At 57.6% G+C, this 19,264-nt stretch overlaps 1 protein-coding gene and 3 non-coding genes across 5 annotated transcripts in view; 3 read left to right on the top strand and 1 right to left on the bottom strand.

The window, feature by feature from the left end:
• The window catches only part of FOXK2 (forkhead box K2), a 73,165-nt gene extending 70,770 nt beyond the window's left edge, over nucleotides 1-2,395 (bottom strand). For both annotated transcript variants that reach the window (XR_012009424.1, XM_072782100.1), the window contains exon 1: nucleotides 1,983-2,395. Coding sequence is in view for 1 of the 2 variants with exons in the window: in XM_072782100.1 (XP_072638201.1) it covers nucleotides 1,983-2,395 (413 nt within the window). In the remaining variant the exon portion in view is untranslated. The remainder of the gene's footprint in view (nucleotides 1-1,982) is intronic.
• Nucleotides 2,396-17,237: 14,842 nt separating this feature from the next.
• On the top strand, nucleotides 17,238-17,309 carry TRNAM-CAU (transfer RNA methionine (anticodon CAU)). Its single transcript has one exon. It is a non-coding gene; the product is annotated as a tRNA-Met (tRNA).
• Nucleotides 17,310-17,406: 97 nt separating this feature from the next.
• TRNAQ-CUG (transfer RNA glutamine (anticodon CUG)) lies at nucleotides 17,407-17,478 on the top strand. The gene has a single exon. It is a non-coding gene; the product is annotated as a tRNA-Gln (tRNA).
• A 109-nt stretch (nucleotides 17,479-17,587) lies between these two features.
• TRNAQ-CUG (transfer RNA glutamine (anticodon CUG)) lies at nucleotides 17,588-17,659 on the top strand. The gene has a single exon. It is a non-coding gene; the product is annotated as a tRNA-Gln (tRNA).
• Nucleotides 17,660-19,264: the final 1,605 nt, after the last annotated feature.

The following is a 19,264-nucleotide window of genomic DNA, read 5'->3' as shown; positions in this document are numbered from 1 at the left end:
ACTCCTAGGAGCACCCCCCACACACACACACACACAGGTGGCCCAGGGTTCTTCGACTGAGTCCACCCCAGAGAACTGCCCGCCCAGTACTAGTAACACCTGCCCCTCCAGTGAGTTAGACACTTCTGAAGAGGAAAAACTTTACATATCTGTACACACAGCCCCACATGCTTGGCTGAAAATCAAGGATTTGTGGAAATCACCTGTTTTCTGGAAACCACACACCCTGGCAGTCATGTGCATGCTCACACACTTGAGGACTCCAGCTGGGCCCACCAATCATCATGGAGAAACCATTTGTATTCAGACCTTACCCCAACTGTTTAAAATACAACACCCAACACACAGGATCATGATCCTCATCTTTCTCTCTTCCCCTTAAATTAGTACATTATTTGGTATTTTAATAAAACAATGAACCGTACTTCAAGCCTAAATTACTTATGCACTTTGCAAGTTTTCTGCATGTAAATTTCTAGCAAATACAAATACTAACTACAAATACAAATTCTCTCTAAAATCGGAATTGGACTTAAAAATCACTGTCATTCAAATCAGAGACCAACCATGGATCGCGCCTTTTTAAAACTTGTATGGGGATTTTCAATTCGGCGGACAAATCTGCATAATGGCTCTAAATCACACATGCTTTTAAACTTAGGCACTTGACTTTTTAAACTTAGAAAGAACTTGTAAAACCAACTTTAGTTTCAAGGAGGAGATTTTTAAAACGTTTCTTATCTACGTTTTACTAGTACCAACTGTCTTTTCACCGTTTCTTTCATGCACCTGTATGTTAACCCCTCTACAGCAGACATGCAGAAGAGAGGTGCTCCAAAGTCCTACCAGTTACCCACGCACTTCACGCTCTAACAATGTCAAAATCCTTCTGTGAAAAAGAATCCCTGGGTCCCTATGAAGTGCAGGGCTCGTGGAAGCCTTGGCAGCCCCAGACCTTCCCAGCGGCTCTGCCTGTTGCTCAGCCCTTCTTCAGGGCTCACTGTACCCCTCAAAGGGGGTCTGATTTCTGCTCCCTCGCCAACAGTCAACCTCGGATCCTTAGCGTGTCAACACGAACAGGCGTGGCCCATGACAATCAGAGAATTTCCCCTAAGAACTTCAAGACCCTCAGAGCAAAGACACAAAATCCTTTGCCGCGACACCAAGTTGTCTGTCAACAACCAAGTGTGGGGTCCGACAGCGGCTGCGGCGCACACCCCACAGCCCTGCCACGCGCCCGACGAGGCCTCAGCGGGCCCGGGAGCTGCGGGCGCAGCTTTCCGGCCGCCCGAGCACCGGAGCACAGCCCGCCACGTACAAAAATCAGGGAATTAAGGAAAAGCAACAGCTCTTATCAGCATCCCCAGAAACTGAAAGCGGTTAAAAACGTGTTTGTGGACAAAGGCCGCATTTGCAACGATCTAGAAAGCAGCCCCTGAGGAGTAATTAGCATTTCCTAGACAGCAGCCTTGGGTTTTTTTTGTTTTGTTTTTTTGCAAAGTAAACGGTAACTTCACAGAACCAGAGGCGCAAGCGGAATGGCCGGGCCGCGACCCGACTGCCCCCGGGGAAGCCCCCATAACGGCCGCGCCCCCTCCTAACAGGTCCCAGCTCCTCGACGGCCTGAAAAGCAGAGTCGTGCTGGGAAGCGCCCAGTTTTCCCCAAATTTCAAGGTGCAGACTCTAGAGCGTGTCGGGAGGCGTCTGCGACGTGTGGGGCCGCTATACCCACGGCGGCAGGGGAGTCCCTGCGGCCCAGAACACATCTCCTCAGGCACCTCAGCGCGGAAAGGAAGTCTCCGGGCGGCCATCGGGGGGGATTCGGATTCTGAGTCAAGAAAACAGGTTTCGGGTCGCGGCCGGGGCGCGCACGGGGGGGCTGCCAACTAGGCGGGGGTCCCGGGAAGGCGCGCCGGCCCACGTGCAGGGTCGTGGGGGGGTCACGGGGGTCACGGGGGGCGCTGCGGCCCGGGCCCACTCACACGCGCGGCAGCTGCAGCGGCGGCGCCCCGCGCCTCTGGAACACGCCGTCCACGAACACGCCGTTCTTGCCGAGGCAGCGCAGGTAGAAGTCGCCGCCCGCGTCGGGCCCGGGCTGCGCCGACGGCTCCGGGGCCGCCCCGCCATGGCCGCCGCCGCCCGGGGGCGTGAAGATCTCGAGGTGGCGCCGCGAGATGAAGCTCGAGTGGCCCATGCTCACGTCCACCGAGCCCTGCGACGAGTTGCGCCCGATGGTCACCGAGCGCTTCTTCATCAGGTACTCGAACTCGCGGCCCTCGAGGCGCGCCACGGCCCAGCCGCCCGGCGGGGACCCGCCGCCCGCGCCCCCGCCGCCCCCGGCCCCGCCGCCCGCGGGAGGCCCGCCCGCGCCCGGGAGCGCCGCGGCCGCCGCCATGGGCCTGCGAGGGCCCGGGCCGCCTTCCGCCGCCGCCGCCGCCACGGAGCTGAGGGCCGCGCGAGGCCGCCGGCCGGCGAGCGACGAGCGGCGGCGAGGGGCGGGACACGCGCGGCGCGCTGCGAGCCGGCGGGCGCCGCTGACGGACGGCCGCGCTGGCCAATGGGCGCGCGCGCAGCAGTGGGGCTACCGCGGCCGGCCAATGGGCACGCACGCCGTCCGGGAGCCCGCACGTCCTCCGCGGCGCATGGCGCAGGCGCGGCCCCAGCGGCCTGGAAAACCCGGGGCGGAGCGCGGCCGGCGCGGGGCTGCGGGGGGCTGGCCGCGGGTCGAGGTCGCGGCGGGGCGGCGGCCCGGGTGGCGCGCGGGGGCGGGGCGGGCGCGGGGACGGGGAGGGGGGGCTCCCGGCACACGGAGCTGCCCGAGCGCCCGCGGGTGGCACCGCGGAGCCCCCCCCGGCGGAGCGCCGACTTGCCCCGGCGGGTCCGCGCCCACGGCTCAGTACACGAGGTCGGAGTGTGGAAGCGGCAAGCGGGAGCCTCCGGTTCGCGGGCGAGCTGCGGAGGCGCCTGGCCGGCCGCTGGAGGTCAAGCCCCGCAGTCGGGGTGCGGGTCGCCGGAAAAGCACGTCTTTCAGGAAACAAGCAACAGCACGAGGCAGCGGACGGCGAAGCACCCGGAGGCCCAGGCAGGGGGCCTGCCCCCGCGGGCCCCACCGGCCTCCCCCGACGTGCGGTTCGCAGACGCGCACAGGCCCGCGAAGCGCCTCAGCGGCGGCGGCACGCGCGAGCCTGAAACCCACCCTCGCGCCGACGGGGAGGTGCTGGAGCCTCGCACGGATGCGTGTCCGTGGCGTCCTTGCACGTGGTCATCACGCCCCTCGACGAAAAGCCGGGTCTTGCCGAGCAGCAATGGTAGGGGTCGCACGGTCCTGAGAAGAACCCCCCCCCCCCCCAGGTGCGGGGACACTCAGGGCGCCAGGTCAGAGGCTGCACAGAGCGGCGAGCCCACCGGCAGCTCGGAGCCGTCGGCCTGCGTGCGAGGAGGAGGACCCGAGGGCGCCATGCGGGACGGCTCGGCGCGGGGCGCAGGCAGCACCCGAAGACGCCCGCGAGGAGGCAGCCGCTGCTCCCTGCACGGGGACCTGAAGGCAGAGATGTGCAAGGCACACACGGACCCAGGCTTACCTAGACTTGTTCTTCCATTCAGATGTGCGCCGAGCATCCAGGCTAGTCCAGACGCAGGGGGAGAAGAGAGCAGATGCGTATGCAGGCGCACACCTGGAGTAAGTGCGGACGCCGAAGAGCAGCAGGTGCTGAGACCACGACTGTTGTCCACGTAATGGATGGGAGCAGTATCAGTGTATATGTCGGTTTTGATCAAGACTAAAAACGAGGGACGCCCGGGTGGCTCAGTGGTTGAGCGTCTGCCTTCAGCTCCGCGACCCCGGGATCTGGGATCCAGTCTCACCTCGGGCTCCCTGCATGGAGCCTGCTTCTCCCTCTGCCTCTGCCTCTCTGTCTCTCGTGAATAAACAAAATCTCTAAAAAAGGAAAAAAGACTAAAAACGAGGATATTGGAGATTTATCTCTTAATAATATGGGCTTTTTTCCAGGGCTCCCCCCGCCCCCCCCCCCGCCGCCCCAAACACCTAGTCCAGGGCTTTTTTCCTCCCTCAACACCTAGTTCATAAATCCAATGATGAGAATTGCTGGAGTGAGGCAGGGCACAGAACCAGTATTCCCTAGTTTTCATAACTGTATGCACATAAGTAAACATAACTAGACGTTTCATTAGAGTGACCTAACACTGTTCTTTGACCCTCTTCTAGTTGCAGGTGGTACGTGAGGGTTGAAACCTTGTGGGACTGGGAGACACTGGGTCTTGGTGCAGCCAAAGCAGCACTGAAACACCACAAACACCACACCCTAGGAATAAGGGCTACACACCAGGAGTAAAGATAAAGCAAAATATTTCAAATGAAGAGCTCATTAAATTTTCTGAACACCAGAATGGACACACTAAAGAGGATTTTTCAACTCAAAGTTCCATCAGTAGAAATCATCTGAAAACAGAAAAAAAAATAGGACGAGAAAAAAGATAACAGAAAGGAATATTAGAGACCTATGGGACAAGATCAAACGGTCCAGTGTGTGTGAAGTGAAGTTGGATGTCTAGAAGGAAGGGAAAAGAAATTGGAGCAGTAGAAATATTTGAAAAGAGAATGTGTAAGAATTTTACAAATTTGTAAGAATACACTGACCTACAAATCCAGAAAATTTAGCAAACCCCAACGAGGACAAATTCAACAAAAAACACTTGGAGGCATATCACGGTCCAACTTCCAAAGGTAAAAATAAAAGTCGTCAAAGGAGGGCAGCCTGGTGACTCCGTGGTTGAGCATCTGCCTTTGGCTCAGAGCATGACCCTGGGGTCCTGGGATCAATTCCCACGTCCCGCTCCCTGCATGGAGCCTGCTTCTCCCTCTGCCTGTGTCTCTGCCTCTCTCTCTCTCTCCCTCTCTCTCTGTGTGTGTCTCCTGAATAAATGAATAAAATCTTTTTAAAAATTATTTTTAAAAAGTCCTAAAAGAAAAAAATATTTTTTAAAGTTTATTTATTATAGAGAGAGAGCACATGGGGGAGGGCAGAGGGCAGGGAGAGGGAGAATCCCAAGCAGGCCCCCTGCTGAGTGTGAAGCAGGACGTGGGGCTCAATCTCACGACCGGAGTTCACAACCTGAGGTGATGACCTGAGCTGAAACCAGGATTTGGATGCTCAACCGGCTGCGCCACCCAGGCATCCCTAAAAGGGGACAAATATTTAAGAGACTTATTACGTTCAGGGAAACTTCATTGAGAATGACTTCTCAAAAGCAGTGGGCCCTGGAAACCAACAGATGGCACCTGCAAAATGCTAGCGGTCACACGGTCTTTGGGACTAGTACTCAATACCTAACAAAAATATCCTTCAAAAATTAAGGATGTATTTAACTTTTTTTTTAATGATAGTCACAGAGAGAGAGGGGCAGAGACGCAGGCAGAGGGAGAAGCAGGCTCCATGCACCAGGAGCCCGACGTGGGACTCGATCCCGGGTCTCCAGGATCGCGCCCTGGGCCAAAGGCAGGCGCCAAACCGCCGCGCCACCCAGGGATCCCTATTTAACTTTTAACATCTGTAGTAAAAGGCATTTCAGGGGCACCTGCGTGGCTCAGTGGGTGAAGCATCTGCCTTCGGTTCAGATCATGACCCCAGGGTCCTGAGGTCGAGTCCTACATGGGGGTCCCTGTTCAGCGGGAGCCTGCTTCTCCCTCCCCCTCTGCCCTCCCTCGTGCTCGCTTGTTCTCTCTCAAATAAATAAATAAAATCTTAAAAAAAAAAAAAAGAAGGCATTTCAGATAAACAAAAGAACACTGTCACCAGAAGACCTGGCCTTCAGAAAAATACTGACGTTCTTCAGGCCTGAGGAAAGCGACCCCTGTGGAATCCCAGATCTTCCCTAAGGAATGAAGGACACCTGAACAGGATGACACGGGTGACTATAAGAGACATTCAAGGGATCCCTGGGTGGCTCAGCAGTTTGGCACCTCCCTTCGGCCCAGGGCGTAATCCTGGAGTCCCGGGGTCGAGTCCCACGTCAGGCTCCCTGCATGGAGCCTGTCTCTGCCCCTCTCTCTCTGTGTCTCTTTCTCTCTCATAAATAAAAATTTGAAAATCTTTTTAAAAAGAGACATTCAAAATAATTTCTTGGAAAGATTATCATATGACTGCTCAAAGCAGATTGTAAAGTCACGTGTTGTGGGTTTTAGAGCAATGGTGTGCAGTTCCGAGCCACACCAGGACATGTCCCGTACAGGAGCCGCCACCGCAGAGGCCTCGCGTGCGCTTGCAGTGTGGCTGGCGTGAATGAGGAGCTGAACTGTAAAGTTGTACTTGGTTATAATTAATGTAACTTGACGTTTAGCTAGCCACAGGTGGCTACTGGCTACCAGGGCAGGCAATGCAACCCTCAGAAATAAAAAGGTCGCAGGAGAACAAAAGGTTAGGAGGCAAGTCGGTGTTATTTCACTGTTGCATGGTCGATCGAACGCTGTATGATTTCAAAGTGAACTGTAATTCCCAGCTCAGCCGTAAGTATAAATGTATATATTACATATGAGGTCCTGTAATAGCTACATATTAAAAATACAATAGAGGAGATGAATGGAATTATGAATAGTCCAATAGCGAGCAAGAAAGAATAGATGCAACAAATACAGAGCAAGGTAGTGGCTTTAAACCCAACTGGGTCAATCATATTAAATGTAAATGCCTGGACCACTGCAATTAGAAGCCAGAAACTTTAAATAATGACTTTACAAAACACGCTTTCGATCTAAAGACCAAGACAAACCAAAGATACAAGGATGGAACAAGAAGCATCACCCAGACACACATCCCGTGATCGCCGGTGACACTGACGTGAGACGAGGCCACCCCCTGTCGGGACCGTTAAGGGACAGGGTCAGTTCAGCAGGAACGTGCAAGAATCCCAAGCGCGTGTCAGAACCGAACTCCCAGGGCGCCCGTGGGCTCGGTCAGTGGAGTGTGCAGCTCTGGATGTCGGGGTTGTGGGCTCGGATCCCCACACCGGGTGTGGAGATGACTTAGATGAAATCTTTAAAAATAAACAAAAAAACAGAAACAACTTCCAAGTGTTCAAAGCAAAACTTGACAGAACCGAAATGAGGGAAGAACCCACAGATGCAGCTCAAGATGTTAACACTATGTAGTTACTCGAAGGAGCCAGCAGAGACGTCCAGATGGAAAGGACAGCAAAGGAGGCCTGGCCCGTCCCGAGTTACCATCGGGCAGGCTTGGCTGGAGGAGGTGCCATCAGAAGTGTGAGTGTGTGCGGTGTGCCAGGTGCTGAAAGGACTCGTGGATCCTGACTCAGGCCGTCCTCGCGCCCCACGTGCACCTGACAGATGCTCCGCGGCTGGCGCATCACCCTGGGCCGCGGGGGACGGGGAGGCTGCTCGCCCCGGATCCCCTGGGCCACGGGGGACACAGCCTGGAGGGCCCTCCACCACCTCCCTAGAGAGCCGAGAGGAAGGCCGCCCCTACGGGCCGCTCACAGCGACAAGGGGTGCTTGGTACGTTGCAATCGTGAATTGCCATAGTTCCTAAGAAACAAAAATTCAGAGCACCATCCAGCTCTGCAGTGGTCTCATTTAACAAACGCGTGCACCCTGTGCTTGGAAGGCCTGTGCCTTAAGGATATACCCCACGCCTCAGCATCTCTCCCCGAACTGCAACACCGTCCCCGGGAGAGCGCCACACCCAGCAGAGGCCACTTCCCGCAGAGAGCCCCGTGGCCAGCTCTCGCCCAAATGGCCTCGTCCTCCCACTGCTCCCGAGCGGCGTCGCCCACCGATCCAGTCGCCTCCTGATGTCGTACACACACTGGGCACCTGAACAACTCAAAGGCCAGGGCACAGCTCCCAGCACAGCCAGTACTGGGTACGACCTGACTCCCTGGAAACTATACTACTAGTCCACTGTTGCTTGGAAGCCTTACCAATAGCAGCTGATTAACAATATGTTGTACGTTAAATGTTTTATATACTGTATTCTCACCAAAGAAAATAAGCCAGACTAAAAAACTGGTGAAATCATAAGAGAAAACAAGTTGGTGGGACGCTTGGGTGGCTCAGCAGTGGAGCCTCTGCCTTCGGCTCAGGCCGTGACCCCGGGGTTCCGGGATCGAGTCCCGTGTCGGGCTCCCCGCAAGGAGCTGGCTTCTCCCTCCGCCTGTGTCTCTGCCTCTCTGTGTGTGTGTCTCTCAAGTATAAATAAAAATAAAATCTAAAAAAAAAAAATTGCTACTACATTGTATGGGAAAAAAATCCACCTGTAAGTGGACCTACATGGTTCAAACTCATGAGGTGCAGGGCTCCTGGCCCCAGGATGTTGTAACCTGTGTGTAACAGTTGTTGGACATTTAGTAACTGATGGGCTGGTGATGTTTCTTGCTGCCTTCCTTTCGTGGTTACTTAGTTTCTGTGACGTTAGGTCCTATCTCCTCAGCTACAGAAACTTCCATTTATGCTTTTCTTTTTTAAAAAAGATTTTATTTGGGGATCCCTAGGTGGCTCAGCGGTTTAGCGCTCTCTCTCTCTCTCTCTCTGTCTCTCATGAATAAATAAAATATTTTATTTTTATTATTTTTTAAAAATAAAATCTTTTTTTAAAGCTTTTGTTTGTTTATTTATTTATTTATTTTTTAATTTATTCATGAGAGACACACAGAGAGAGGCAGAGACACAGGCAGAGGGAGAAGCAGGCTCCATGCAGGGAGCCCCATGCGGGACTCAATCCCAGGACCGCGGATCACGCCCTGGGTCGAAGGCAGGCGCTAAACCGCTGAGCCCCTCAGGGATCCCCTATGCTGTAAATTTAAAGAGTATTATCATGGATGTAAGTACTATATTCAGTAAAGGACAAATTTCACATTTTCTGGTTTTCTTCTTTAAGAAACACAAGTACTACACTGTAAAAAACCATCACCATGAGCTCTCTGCTACCCAGCCTTCTGAGGATGAACTGTTGTGGTTGATTAAACACCCTGGGCTCGGGGGCAGGTGTGTTTGTCCATCAGCATCTGCACAGCACCCGGCAGGCAGTAGGTATTTCATACATTTGTCACATTGCTGCACTGAATTGAGGTCTACTTGATAAAGAAATCCTAATTTATATGATTATGAAGTTTCAAATAGTTGTGATACAATCACAACATCACAACCACCTGACCTCAAAAGCTTACTGATGTACCTCCTCTTGTGGACCATTCAGGAGAAGTCTGGCGATCTCTTGGTGCCCATAAGCGTAATAACCAGTATCATTTTTTCACTGTCATGATATATATGGAGAAGTACTTGTCAACATAGAGCTCAGCCCAAGTGTTGAAGTAGCTATATTGGTATAGATTCTTAAACAAAAGCAACAGATCTTTGAATGTTGATTTGCTAAACTTCTGCCCTGTTGGATCTGTAGAGTAAGCATCATCCCGATCAAAACCTCAGCTGGCTTTTTTTGTAGAAATTGACAATCCAATTTTCTTCTTCTTTTTTTCTTTTTAAGATTATATTTATTTATTCATGAGAGACAGAGAGAGAGATAGGCAGAGACCCAGGCAGAGGGAGAAGCAGGCTCCATGCAGGGAGCCCGACGTGGGACTCGATCCTGGGATCCTGGGATCACGCCCTGAGCCGAAGGCAGACGCTCCACCACCGAGCCACCCAGGTGCCCCCAATTTTCATAATCATATGGAAATGCATAAGACTGGGACGCCTGGGTGGCTCGGTGGTGGAGCGTCTGCCTTCGGCTCAGGGCGTGACCCCAAGGTCCTGGGGTCGAGTCCTGCATCAGGCTCCCCATATGGAGCCTGCTTCTCCCTCTGCCTGTGTCTCTGCCTCTCTCTCTCTCTCTGTGTCTCTCATGAATAAATAAATAAAATATTTAAAAATAAATGCTAAATTTTATAAAATAGGCAAGAGGCTTGAGCAGCTACTTCATGAGTATGAATGGCCAGTAAGTGTGTTAAAAGTGTGCAGCATCATTAGTCATCAGGGAAATGCAAACTGAAACCACAGACACGGGCAGGACGGCTAATGTTACTAAGCCCACCGTCCACAGGTGCAGATGACGATGTGCAGCAACTGCAGCTCTCACACGGGGTCGGCGGGACGCAGCACAGGGCGACCATGGTGGGAAGCAGTTTGGCAGCTTCCTTGTGACGCTACACAACCCAGCTGTCCGGCTCCCAGGTACTTCCCCACGAGAAAGCAAAGCCCGTGCCTACAGGATGGCTGCAACGAGAGTCTTCACGGCAACTTTATGCAAAATAATCAAAACGGAAGCAGCCCGGGGCGCCTGGGCGGCTCATCGGTCAAGCGTCCAGCCGCTGATGTCAGCTCAGGTCGTGATCTCAGGGTCGTGGGGTCGAGCGTGGGGCTCCGCACTCGGCGGGGAGTCTGCTTGGGCCTCTCTCCCTCTTCCTTCCCTCCACTCGCTCTCTCTCAAATAAGTAAATAAATCTTTAAAAACAAACAAAAAGCCTGAAACAGCCCCAGTGTCTTCGACAAGTAAGTAAACCAACCACGGCGCATCCATGCGACGGAGTGGCCAGTGAGGCAGGGCTGCCTCCCGAGGCCCGGCCGCACGTCCCCGGTGCCGCCTCTCACGCGTGCCTCCGGGCTGCGTCCCAAGCAGACTGCGGGAAGTGTTCTGAGCTTCCACAGAAAGGTAATTAGGAGCCAGCAAGGTGTAAGGTGTCGCCGATCTAGAATGCGCCGGTGCACAGCTGTCCATCCCTGCCCTGCAGGCGAACAGAGGATCCATGGAGATGTCCACGGCCACCCGCGGTGGGCAGTGGCATATCTCCTGGGGAAGAAGTGGACGGTGGGTGTGTAGCGTGGCGCGCAGCTGTGGACAAGGCCGACCGGCCACCTGGTCACCAACAGAGTCCACGGCCATATTCGCCAGCTGCTACCAGGAGCTACTCCCATTTCTTAGGATTCTGTCCTTTTCCATTTAAAAATTAATGTCTTACTTTGCCATTTCAATTTAAAATTACATTTTGATTAAGGTTGGAACACATAATTAGATCACTTAGAAGTTAAAATTGGTAAGTTTTAAATTCCATCCGATTTTAGGAGAGAGTGAGCTTTATAGATGAATAACACATCCATCTCTAATTGAACTTCATCCTAAACAAATGAGAGCTTTAGAGATGAATCTGATGATACCAACTTTTAAAAGAAAATCATTAAATTATTGATATTAAGTGGACCTGAAAGTGTGTGTTTCTAAGGCCTCCTTCATCCAAGTCTCTTCTCCGCAGACAACCCCCAGGAGCTCCGGAGATGGGGGAGGCGTGTTCCCACCCCGCGTACTCCAGGGGCAGGCTCGACAGGTGTGTCGGGGTGCGTGTCCCACACACGTCGTGGAGCTACATGTGTTTACCTGCCTGGTTAAGGCAGTGCCCCCCGGAGGTGACCAGGGGCGGGCGGGCCCTACACAAGCGGCCCCACACGCCCCCCAACCACATGTACGAGCTTGACAAGAGCACTAGGGATGGCCTGGTCGGGGTGGGAGTGAAGGCACGCAGCACGTGGCCCTCGTGGTGCCCAGCGACCCTCGGCCGGCCGGCCACAGACCCCCTAGCACGAAGGTCCAGGGCCCCCCCCTCCTCCGGGCCAACTTTCTGAATCTCTGGGCCAACGCTGGTGTCCTCCAAGGTGCAAAACGCAGACTGTGGGACAGACGGGAGTGAAAGCACAGCTACGGGCGCCCTCAGCTCAGGTGTGGCCCCGGGTCCTGGGATCGAGTCCCGCCTCGGGCTCTGCTCCTCCCTCTGCCTCTGCCTTTGCTTGTGCGCTCTCGCTCTGTCAAACAAATAAATAAAATCTTTTAAAAAATTAAACAGCAAGCCGGTGCTGGTTTCCGAACAGAGGGACCTGCTGCCCAGCCGGAGCCCCTGCTGGTCCCGCCGGCTCCCGGGAGGGGAAGCGGGGGTCTGAGCGCAGGGGCCAGCCCCCCGACACCGCCCTCGCCTGGGGCGCAGTTGGGGGGTGACTTTACCATACTGATTCCCACGGTGGCCCGTGCAGAGACCGTCCTGAGTCTGAGGCTCAGCCGAAGCCGGTCCTCAGCCTGCGGCTCGGCTGCATGGGGCGCATGCGCGGCAGCCGGTGCTCGTTGAGGAGTCCAGCGCGGGGCCGCCCCCGGGCCCTGAGCCCGACCTGAGCCCGAGGCAGAGCTGCGGCGACCGGCCCCGGTGCCCCCCGCGCCTGGCCAACAGGCACCCGGAGGCCTCAGCGCCCCAGAGGCCATTTCGCACTCACGGAGACCGTGGCGCTGCCTGCAGGAGCCGGAAGCCCGAGGCAAAGGCGGTCCTGCCCCCAGGACCATGACACAGAGAGAGAAGCCCAGGGTTTCAGAAAGCGGGCAAAGAGGAGTTCTGACGCCGGAGAGCGAACGCAGGGTGAGGAGAGACTAGAAGAATCTCCAAGGCTCTGGGCTGCGCGGGCTCCCGCCAACCCCCAGGGGACACTGTCAGACCCAGTGGCAGGGCAGGCCTGTGCCCGAGATGCCACGGCCCAGGGACGCCAGCAGCACTCCCCGGGGGAGGAAGCGGAGCTCCCCGGAGAACCTCGGGGGTCCTCGGACCCGCCAAGCTGTTCTCTGGGGCCCACGCCGATCCGCGTTCCCAGCAGCCGCGCAGGAGGGCTCCTGTCACCCCACTTTCCACCACGGGGTGCGGCAGCCACGTTAGGGGGCCGGCTGCGGTCCCCAGGTCCGGGATGCCCGGCATCGTGTCCTGGGCCGACCGGCCACGATCAGAGCAAGGGACTCTTGGCCCCTGGTGGTGCTTTCAGGACCAGAGAGGTGGGCATGCGAACGTGCCGACGGGGCCTCGGTGGGGAGGGGACTCGCACCCAGGACGGGGGAGGTGAGCCTGTGTGTGGGGTCACATGGGGGGCTGGACCCCAGGCTGAGGAGAGCTGGCGACCTCAGGGGTAGGTCCTCTGCTCAGCTGGGACGTCCACGCAGGGCCAACCCCGGGAGGCAGGCGAACACGGCCCTGCCCAGGGGCCTGCGTGACAGAGGTGCCTCCTGGTGTCTGCAGCGCATCCCCGTAGCTGCGCTGCCCAGCTGCCCAGGTGCTCGCCAGGCCAGAGGCTGCCCACGGGGCCGTGTCCTGCAGCCACACACACAGGAGCATGTCGGGAGAGGACAGGCTGTGAAGGTGTGGGGTACTGACCAGCAGAGTGCAGCATCCCCCCAGCATCACGCGTCCCAACTGAGCTAAGGCCCCACCGCGTGGATGCGGGTCAGGCCAGAGCACGCCTGTGTGGGAACATATTCTGCACAAGTGGCCCCCACCGTCCCAGCCAATGCTTCTCCCCCTTAGTGTCTCAGAACGCCCGTGCTTGGGGACACACCCGTAGCAGCACTGCCAGCAAGCCCTCGGCGGGGGAAGGCCAGCCTCTCACGCCAGACAGCGCACACCAATCTTAGCATATCTGAAGCATCTTGTCCCAAATCTGGAAGTGTCAGAAGAAATAACTCTCAGACTGGTAGTGACTCAGCCAAAGGGCCTAAAGAAATGTGTGTCCCAGTGACACAACTCCACATGCACTGCACAGTCCCGTCCGGGAGTGCAGTTTCTCCTTCACACTGTCACAGATCCCAATGCCGCGAGGAGCAATTTTAAAATGCTTTTGAGCTGCCCTGTTAGCCTTAGTTCAGACTAACTTTGCACACTTTAGAATTACTGATCATAGGAAGTCCAAACACGAGCGGAAGGAAATGTGTTACAGAAAGGAGAAGCTGAAACAAAAAGTCTCGTAGACAATTTAAAAAAAAAAATCAAAAGTGTATCACAGTGGAAACCAAAAACACTAATGGTCAAAATCATGAATAGCTAAGAAAATATGGATAATGGAAATGACACAGAAATGGAAGGTATTCTGAGACCCAGGACACCCCTAAACAGGAAGCAAAAAAGCAGAAGGAAGATGGTAACGGACGGGAAGCCAGGATGCCGCCCGCCAGCAGGGCGCCCCAGGGGCCCAGACTTTGAGATCTGTGGACTTCGTGGAGCCCTCTGATCCTATGTTACACCTGTTACCATGAGTGAGAATTCCCCCAATCACATATAAGGAAAAATCCACATTTCGGATCATGATCCCATTTACAGAGATCAAGTAAACGTACAATCGGCAAGAGATGCTTCTCAAAACATTTCGAGTTTTTTTTTCAGTTGTCCTGCACCTATTTAAAAGATTTTACATAATCTCTGCACCTAATGTGGGTCCCGAATTTATAACCCCAAGACAAAGAGCTGCATGCTCCAGTGACTGAGCCTGCCGGATGCCCCCGAAAGAAGTCCTTTTAACAGGAAGACAGCTACATCGCATTGACGAGCTTGCTCCGAGGCCGCAGGTCGCCTATATTGTTTGCTTATAATTAGTCTCAACACAGTCACGCCCGCAGACACATCACAGGACAATAGCAGGACCGTTAAGGAGCCGACACGGAACGCAGGAGGTCCAATTCGTGAGGAGGCAGGAGTCACAGCGGGAAGTGGCTTCCCTCCCTTCCCGGTCCGACCTGGAATCCTGGCCAGCCCGACACCGAGGCCGCTGCACAGCCCAGGCCAGTCCCTGCGCCCGGGTGCCCGGAGCTCCTGGGGACCGCGGGGACCGGGGGGGCTGTCAGCTCCCGCAGGCGCCCTGGCCGCACGGAGAGCAGTGCTGGCGGCCGGCGCACCGCCAAGAGGCAGGCAGAGCTGACGATCTTTTCTCTAAACTACTAACAATCTTTAAAAAAGCAGAATTTGATCGACTCTGCGTTCTATCCGCTCCACGGAAACAGCACGTTACCAAATCTTTGTCAAGAAGCGAAATCTGCATCAAAACATGTAGAAGAAAACAAGTAAGAGGTGCGGCAGGCAGGGAGCCGGCGGGACGTGTCACTGCGCGAAGGCGGCCGTGCTCCTCGGCCGGGCCGGCCGGGGCTCGTCGGCACTTCTCTTCCCCGCCAACAGCACCTCCATGCCTAACTGTCAATTTTTCACAGAAAGGTGCTGTGACGGGCACAAGGCTGTGACCTCACTGTCCTGCGCTGGTGTAGGTCCTCCCTGACTCTGACCCGCAGGTGGGCGACCTCCCTGACCCTGACCCACGGGCAGGTGACCGCCCCGCCCCCCTGACCGTGACCCGCGGGCGGGTGACCTCCCTGACACCGACCCCGACCCGCGGGCGGGTGACACCCCCCACCCTGACGCGCCGCTGGGCATGCCCCGAGGGGTCGGTGGGGCGGTGAAGGTGGGGGCGCAGTCTACGCTGCCCTGGTGGCGGAGTCACCAGACGAGTCCCCACGGCCCCCCGCCCGCGATCCCACCGCCCCCAGCTCCCCGGGAACGCGCCCCCGCCTCGCCAAGTGCGCACGCGCCGACGTAGGCGCGCCGGCGAGGGGCGGGGCGGCAGCGCGAGGGCGCGCGACGCGGACGAAGTGCGAGCACGTGACCCTCCGCCCACGTGACTGCCGAGGCCGAGGCCGCCGACGGGCGGGGGCGGGGCCGGGGGTTCCGAAGGGCGCGGGCCGAACAAAAGGGCTCCTGCGTGCGGGCGGACGGGGCTGCGCGGGCCGTGCTCCTCCCCGGGGACGGGGCGACGTGCGGCGGCCCCGCGGCCCTGTGCCCTCCCTCCCGGACGGCCGCGCTGCCGGAGGGTCGGCGCCCGACGCGGCCTCGCCCGTCTGCTGCCGGGAAAGGACCAGGAGGGCGCCCCGGGACCCCCGCGACCCCGCAGCCGGCCCTGCGGGTTCCCGTCGGGGCCTCGGTCATCTGAGAGGAGCTCGGACAGCGCGGCGGGGAAGTCCCGCCCCCTCCGTGTCCGCCCCGCAGTGGCCCCGCACCCTCCCTGTCCCCCCTTCCGGCCCCCGGTCGGTCACCCCTCGCTGCGTGGCCCGAGGCGGCCTGACACGCGGGTGTAGGGACCGTGTCCGCCGGGCGGAGCCCTTTGGACTCAGAAGGAGCGGGAATCTCGTCCCCCTCCGGCCCCCCGAGGGCTCCGTCCCAGTCCCCGCGCCTCGGGTCCCCGCGGCCACCTCTCCGTCTCCGCCCGCACGTCTCGGCTCGGCCCCGTGGGTGGCATCCGGGGCGCCGTCCCGCCCCCGGCCGCGCCTCTCGAGGCTCCCGGCCCGGTGCCGCGCCCAGGCCGTCTCCCTGCCCTGCTCCTGGCGGCCCCGGTCCGGCCGCCCTCGGGTGCCCCCAGATCCTCACGAGCCGGCGGCAGGGGCCGGAGGGCGGCGAGCGGGGTGCAGCCCGGGGAGGTGCCCGCGGGGAGGTGAGCGAGAGGGGGACGGACCCGGCCTCCCCGCCTCCTGCCCGCCGCCCGGTGGCCCCGCTGCCCGGTGTGGCCCCGCTCCAGACCCGCCCCCGGGTGCCCGGTGCCTCTGCCCTCGGCGGGTCCCTGCACCTTGGGCTCCGCGCCGCCCTGCGCCCCCACCGCTTCCTCCTGCTGCGTCTCTTGGCCCGAGAGAGAGACCGCCAGCCACGCGGGAAGTGCCCTACGTGCTTTTTACTTGAAGAGGTTCAACATGAAAGATATTTTTGCTCAAAGGATTTTTATTGAGAATGTTCTTGGGGGAATAGCTCATACCTCTTTGAAAGGGCAGGGTTTGGGGGCCCCCGGGGGGCTCAGCGGTTGGGCCTCTACCTTCGGCCCAGGGCGTCACCCCGGGGTCCTGGGATCCAGGCCTGCATCACGCTCCCCGCAGGGAGCTGCTCCTCCCTCTGCCTGGGTCTCGGCCTCTCTCTGTGTCTCTCAGGAATAAATAAAAACTTTTTTTTTAAAAAGGGCAGGGCTTTATGGTTTTTTTTTTTAAATTATAAACATGAGCAGCAAGGTGTCAAAATGCTTGAAAGCAGTTTCGTGTTGGAGAAAGCGCTTTACTGGGCACAAAAAAGAAGCAAATCGACAGAAAACTCCACTCAGCATGTGAGCTAGAGCTCCTTCCCAGTGATCAGGACTTGCATGGTTTCTGCCGGGGGCTGCAGGCACTCTGCGCGAGGAAGGTGGGTTCCTGGCGTCTTGGGGTTTGTTTGTAACAGCTCTAGAGGACACAGATTCCGAGTTTCTTTCCTCAAGAGGCTGAAGCAGGGAAAGCAGAAGTCCAGTTAATTTATAAGCGGCACTTGATGTGTCCTCTGCCGGCCCCTGGGGGCTGCCATCGCCTTCCCGGTGGCCTCAAGGGGCTGGGACCAAGGACCTGCCCCAGGTAGGCGGCAGCAGCAGAGTGGCGCAGCGGGAGCGTGCTGGGCCCATAACCCAGAGGTCGATGGATCGAAACCATCCTCTGCTATCTGCTCTTCTTTTCCTGGTGGTACCACAGGCCCTCCTGTCACTCCTGGGCCCTTTCCACTGCCCCATTAGGGTGTGTGGCATCCACAGCAGCAGCCGGTCCCATGGTGTAATGGTCAGCACTCTGGACTCTGAATCCAGTGATCCGAGTTCAAGTCTCGGTGGGACCTGTACAATTGGTCTCCCTCCCCTGGCTTGTCTTTTGATCCCCACTTTGGTTTCCCTTTTTCCGGCTGCACTCAGGCCAAGGGTGATGCCGCAGTGGCCCCAGCGTCTTGTGGTTCTGTGGTGTAATGGTCAGCACTCTGGACTCTGAATCCAGCAATCCGAGTTCAAGTCTCGGTAGAAACTGCCTCACCTGCAGCCCTTTTGTGCACCCCCCCCCCACCCAGTCCCCAGTCATGTGCGATGCCACCGTCACCAGGACGGTCCGTACCTTCCCAGATCGGGTTCCCCTCTTTCGGGCTCCGGTGGAGAGCCTGGCTGCAGTCCCCTTTTTCCCCAATGGCTCCTCCGTGGCCACCTGTCCCCCACCTATTCCTTGTGTGTCCAGGCAGCCAGGCCCCCTTGCCCTGCGCTCGGCTGCCTGTGTCTTAGAGGACGTGGTCTGGTGCAGGGGCTGACTCTGAGACCTCCGGTTCTCCCAACCTGCCTTTGAGGTGCCCGGGACTCCCCGCTCCCACCCCTAGGCACCCCTCCCCAGGGGCTCTCCAGGCAAGGACCGTGGAGCTGGGTCATACGGGCGGCTCCCAGAGCTCCTGCTGCTTCCCCAGAGTGAGCACTTCAGGGCCCTCCTCATCTCTGTCGTTTTAACACCCGCTTCCTCTCTAGCTCCGCTTTAAAAAGGGGAGACCGAGAGGGGCGCGTCGTGTCACAGCCGTCCTGTCGCAGCCGAGGAACCGCTGCCTTCCTTGGTTAGAGTGGATTGAAGGGTCAGTAAGGGGCGGGGAGCCTAAGTCTGTGTCTGCCTCCCGTGACCTTGGGCAGACCCCGCCCTCAGCATCGAGGAGCTGCTCCCCGCTCTGCTCCCTGCTCCCCAGGTGCATTCCAGCTTGGCTGCCCCAGAGTGATTTCAGGCCTGGCCCGCGGCTGTGGGAGCCTGGGCCTCGGCCGCCTCCTTCCAGTACTCCCCTGGTCTGTTTGGGGCCCAGGTGGGGGCCCCGAGGAGACTCACCACCCCCCCCCCCCGTAGCCCGAGGACTCCCCGTGATATGCTGCGGGTGCCTCTCATCTACGCAGGACTGCTTGGATACAAAAGTGCTTAACCATCGTCCTCCAAGGAGCTCTTAGGTGCTGCAGGTGGTTCACCCGTGACGCAAACGTCATAAGGAACCTTGTTCCCGGGGCACCTGGTGACTCAGCGGTGGAGCACCTGCCTTGGGCCCAGGTCGTGACCCTGGGGTCCCGGGATCGAGCTCCCCAGAGGGTGCCTGCTTCTCCCTCTGCCTGGGTCTCTCAGGAATAAAAATCTAAAAAAAGAACGTGGTGGTTGTACTTGTCCGCTGGGCTGCCGTGCGCGGCGCTGCTCGGGAACACTTCCCAAGAGTGAACTGCCAACTGCCGGAGGGGCCTGCTCTCCTCACGGACCCAGGAGCGAACGTGTAGGTCTGTGTTTATCTCTGTGTGAGTGCTCAGAAGTGTGTGTGCATAGATGTACGTGTGCATGGGCGTGGACGTGGATTCAGTTTTAAAGTAAGATTTCCACCCTGGCACCGGCTCCTCTTGTTTTTGAAACATCTGGCTTATCCTCATTCAGAAATTAAGTGCCAGCCTGTCCCAAAGGGACACCCGCGCTCTGCTTCCCTGAGCGGGAGAGCCGAGGCTCCGTGGCCGTGGCCAGGTGCTCCGCCTCGGGCTGCCTGTGCCAAGCCAAGGCAGGGAGGGAGCCCGGGTCCCCGGCGGGTGGGCTGCCTGCCTGGGCCGCGGCTCCTCCCCTCCCCTCCTCCTAGTAGTCTC

The sequence above is a fragment of the Canis lupus genome, chromosome 16 (genome assembly GCF_048164855.1).
Source record: "Canis lupus baileyi chromosome 16, mCanLup2.hap1, whole genome shotgun sequence".
Classification (NCBI taxonomy): Eukaryota; Metazoa; Chordata; class Mammalia; order Carnivora; family Canidae; genus Canis; species Canis lupus.
Note: the sequence above shows the minus strand (reverse complement) of the source record. Positions and strands in the feature narration are given on the sequence as shown.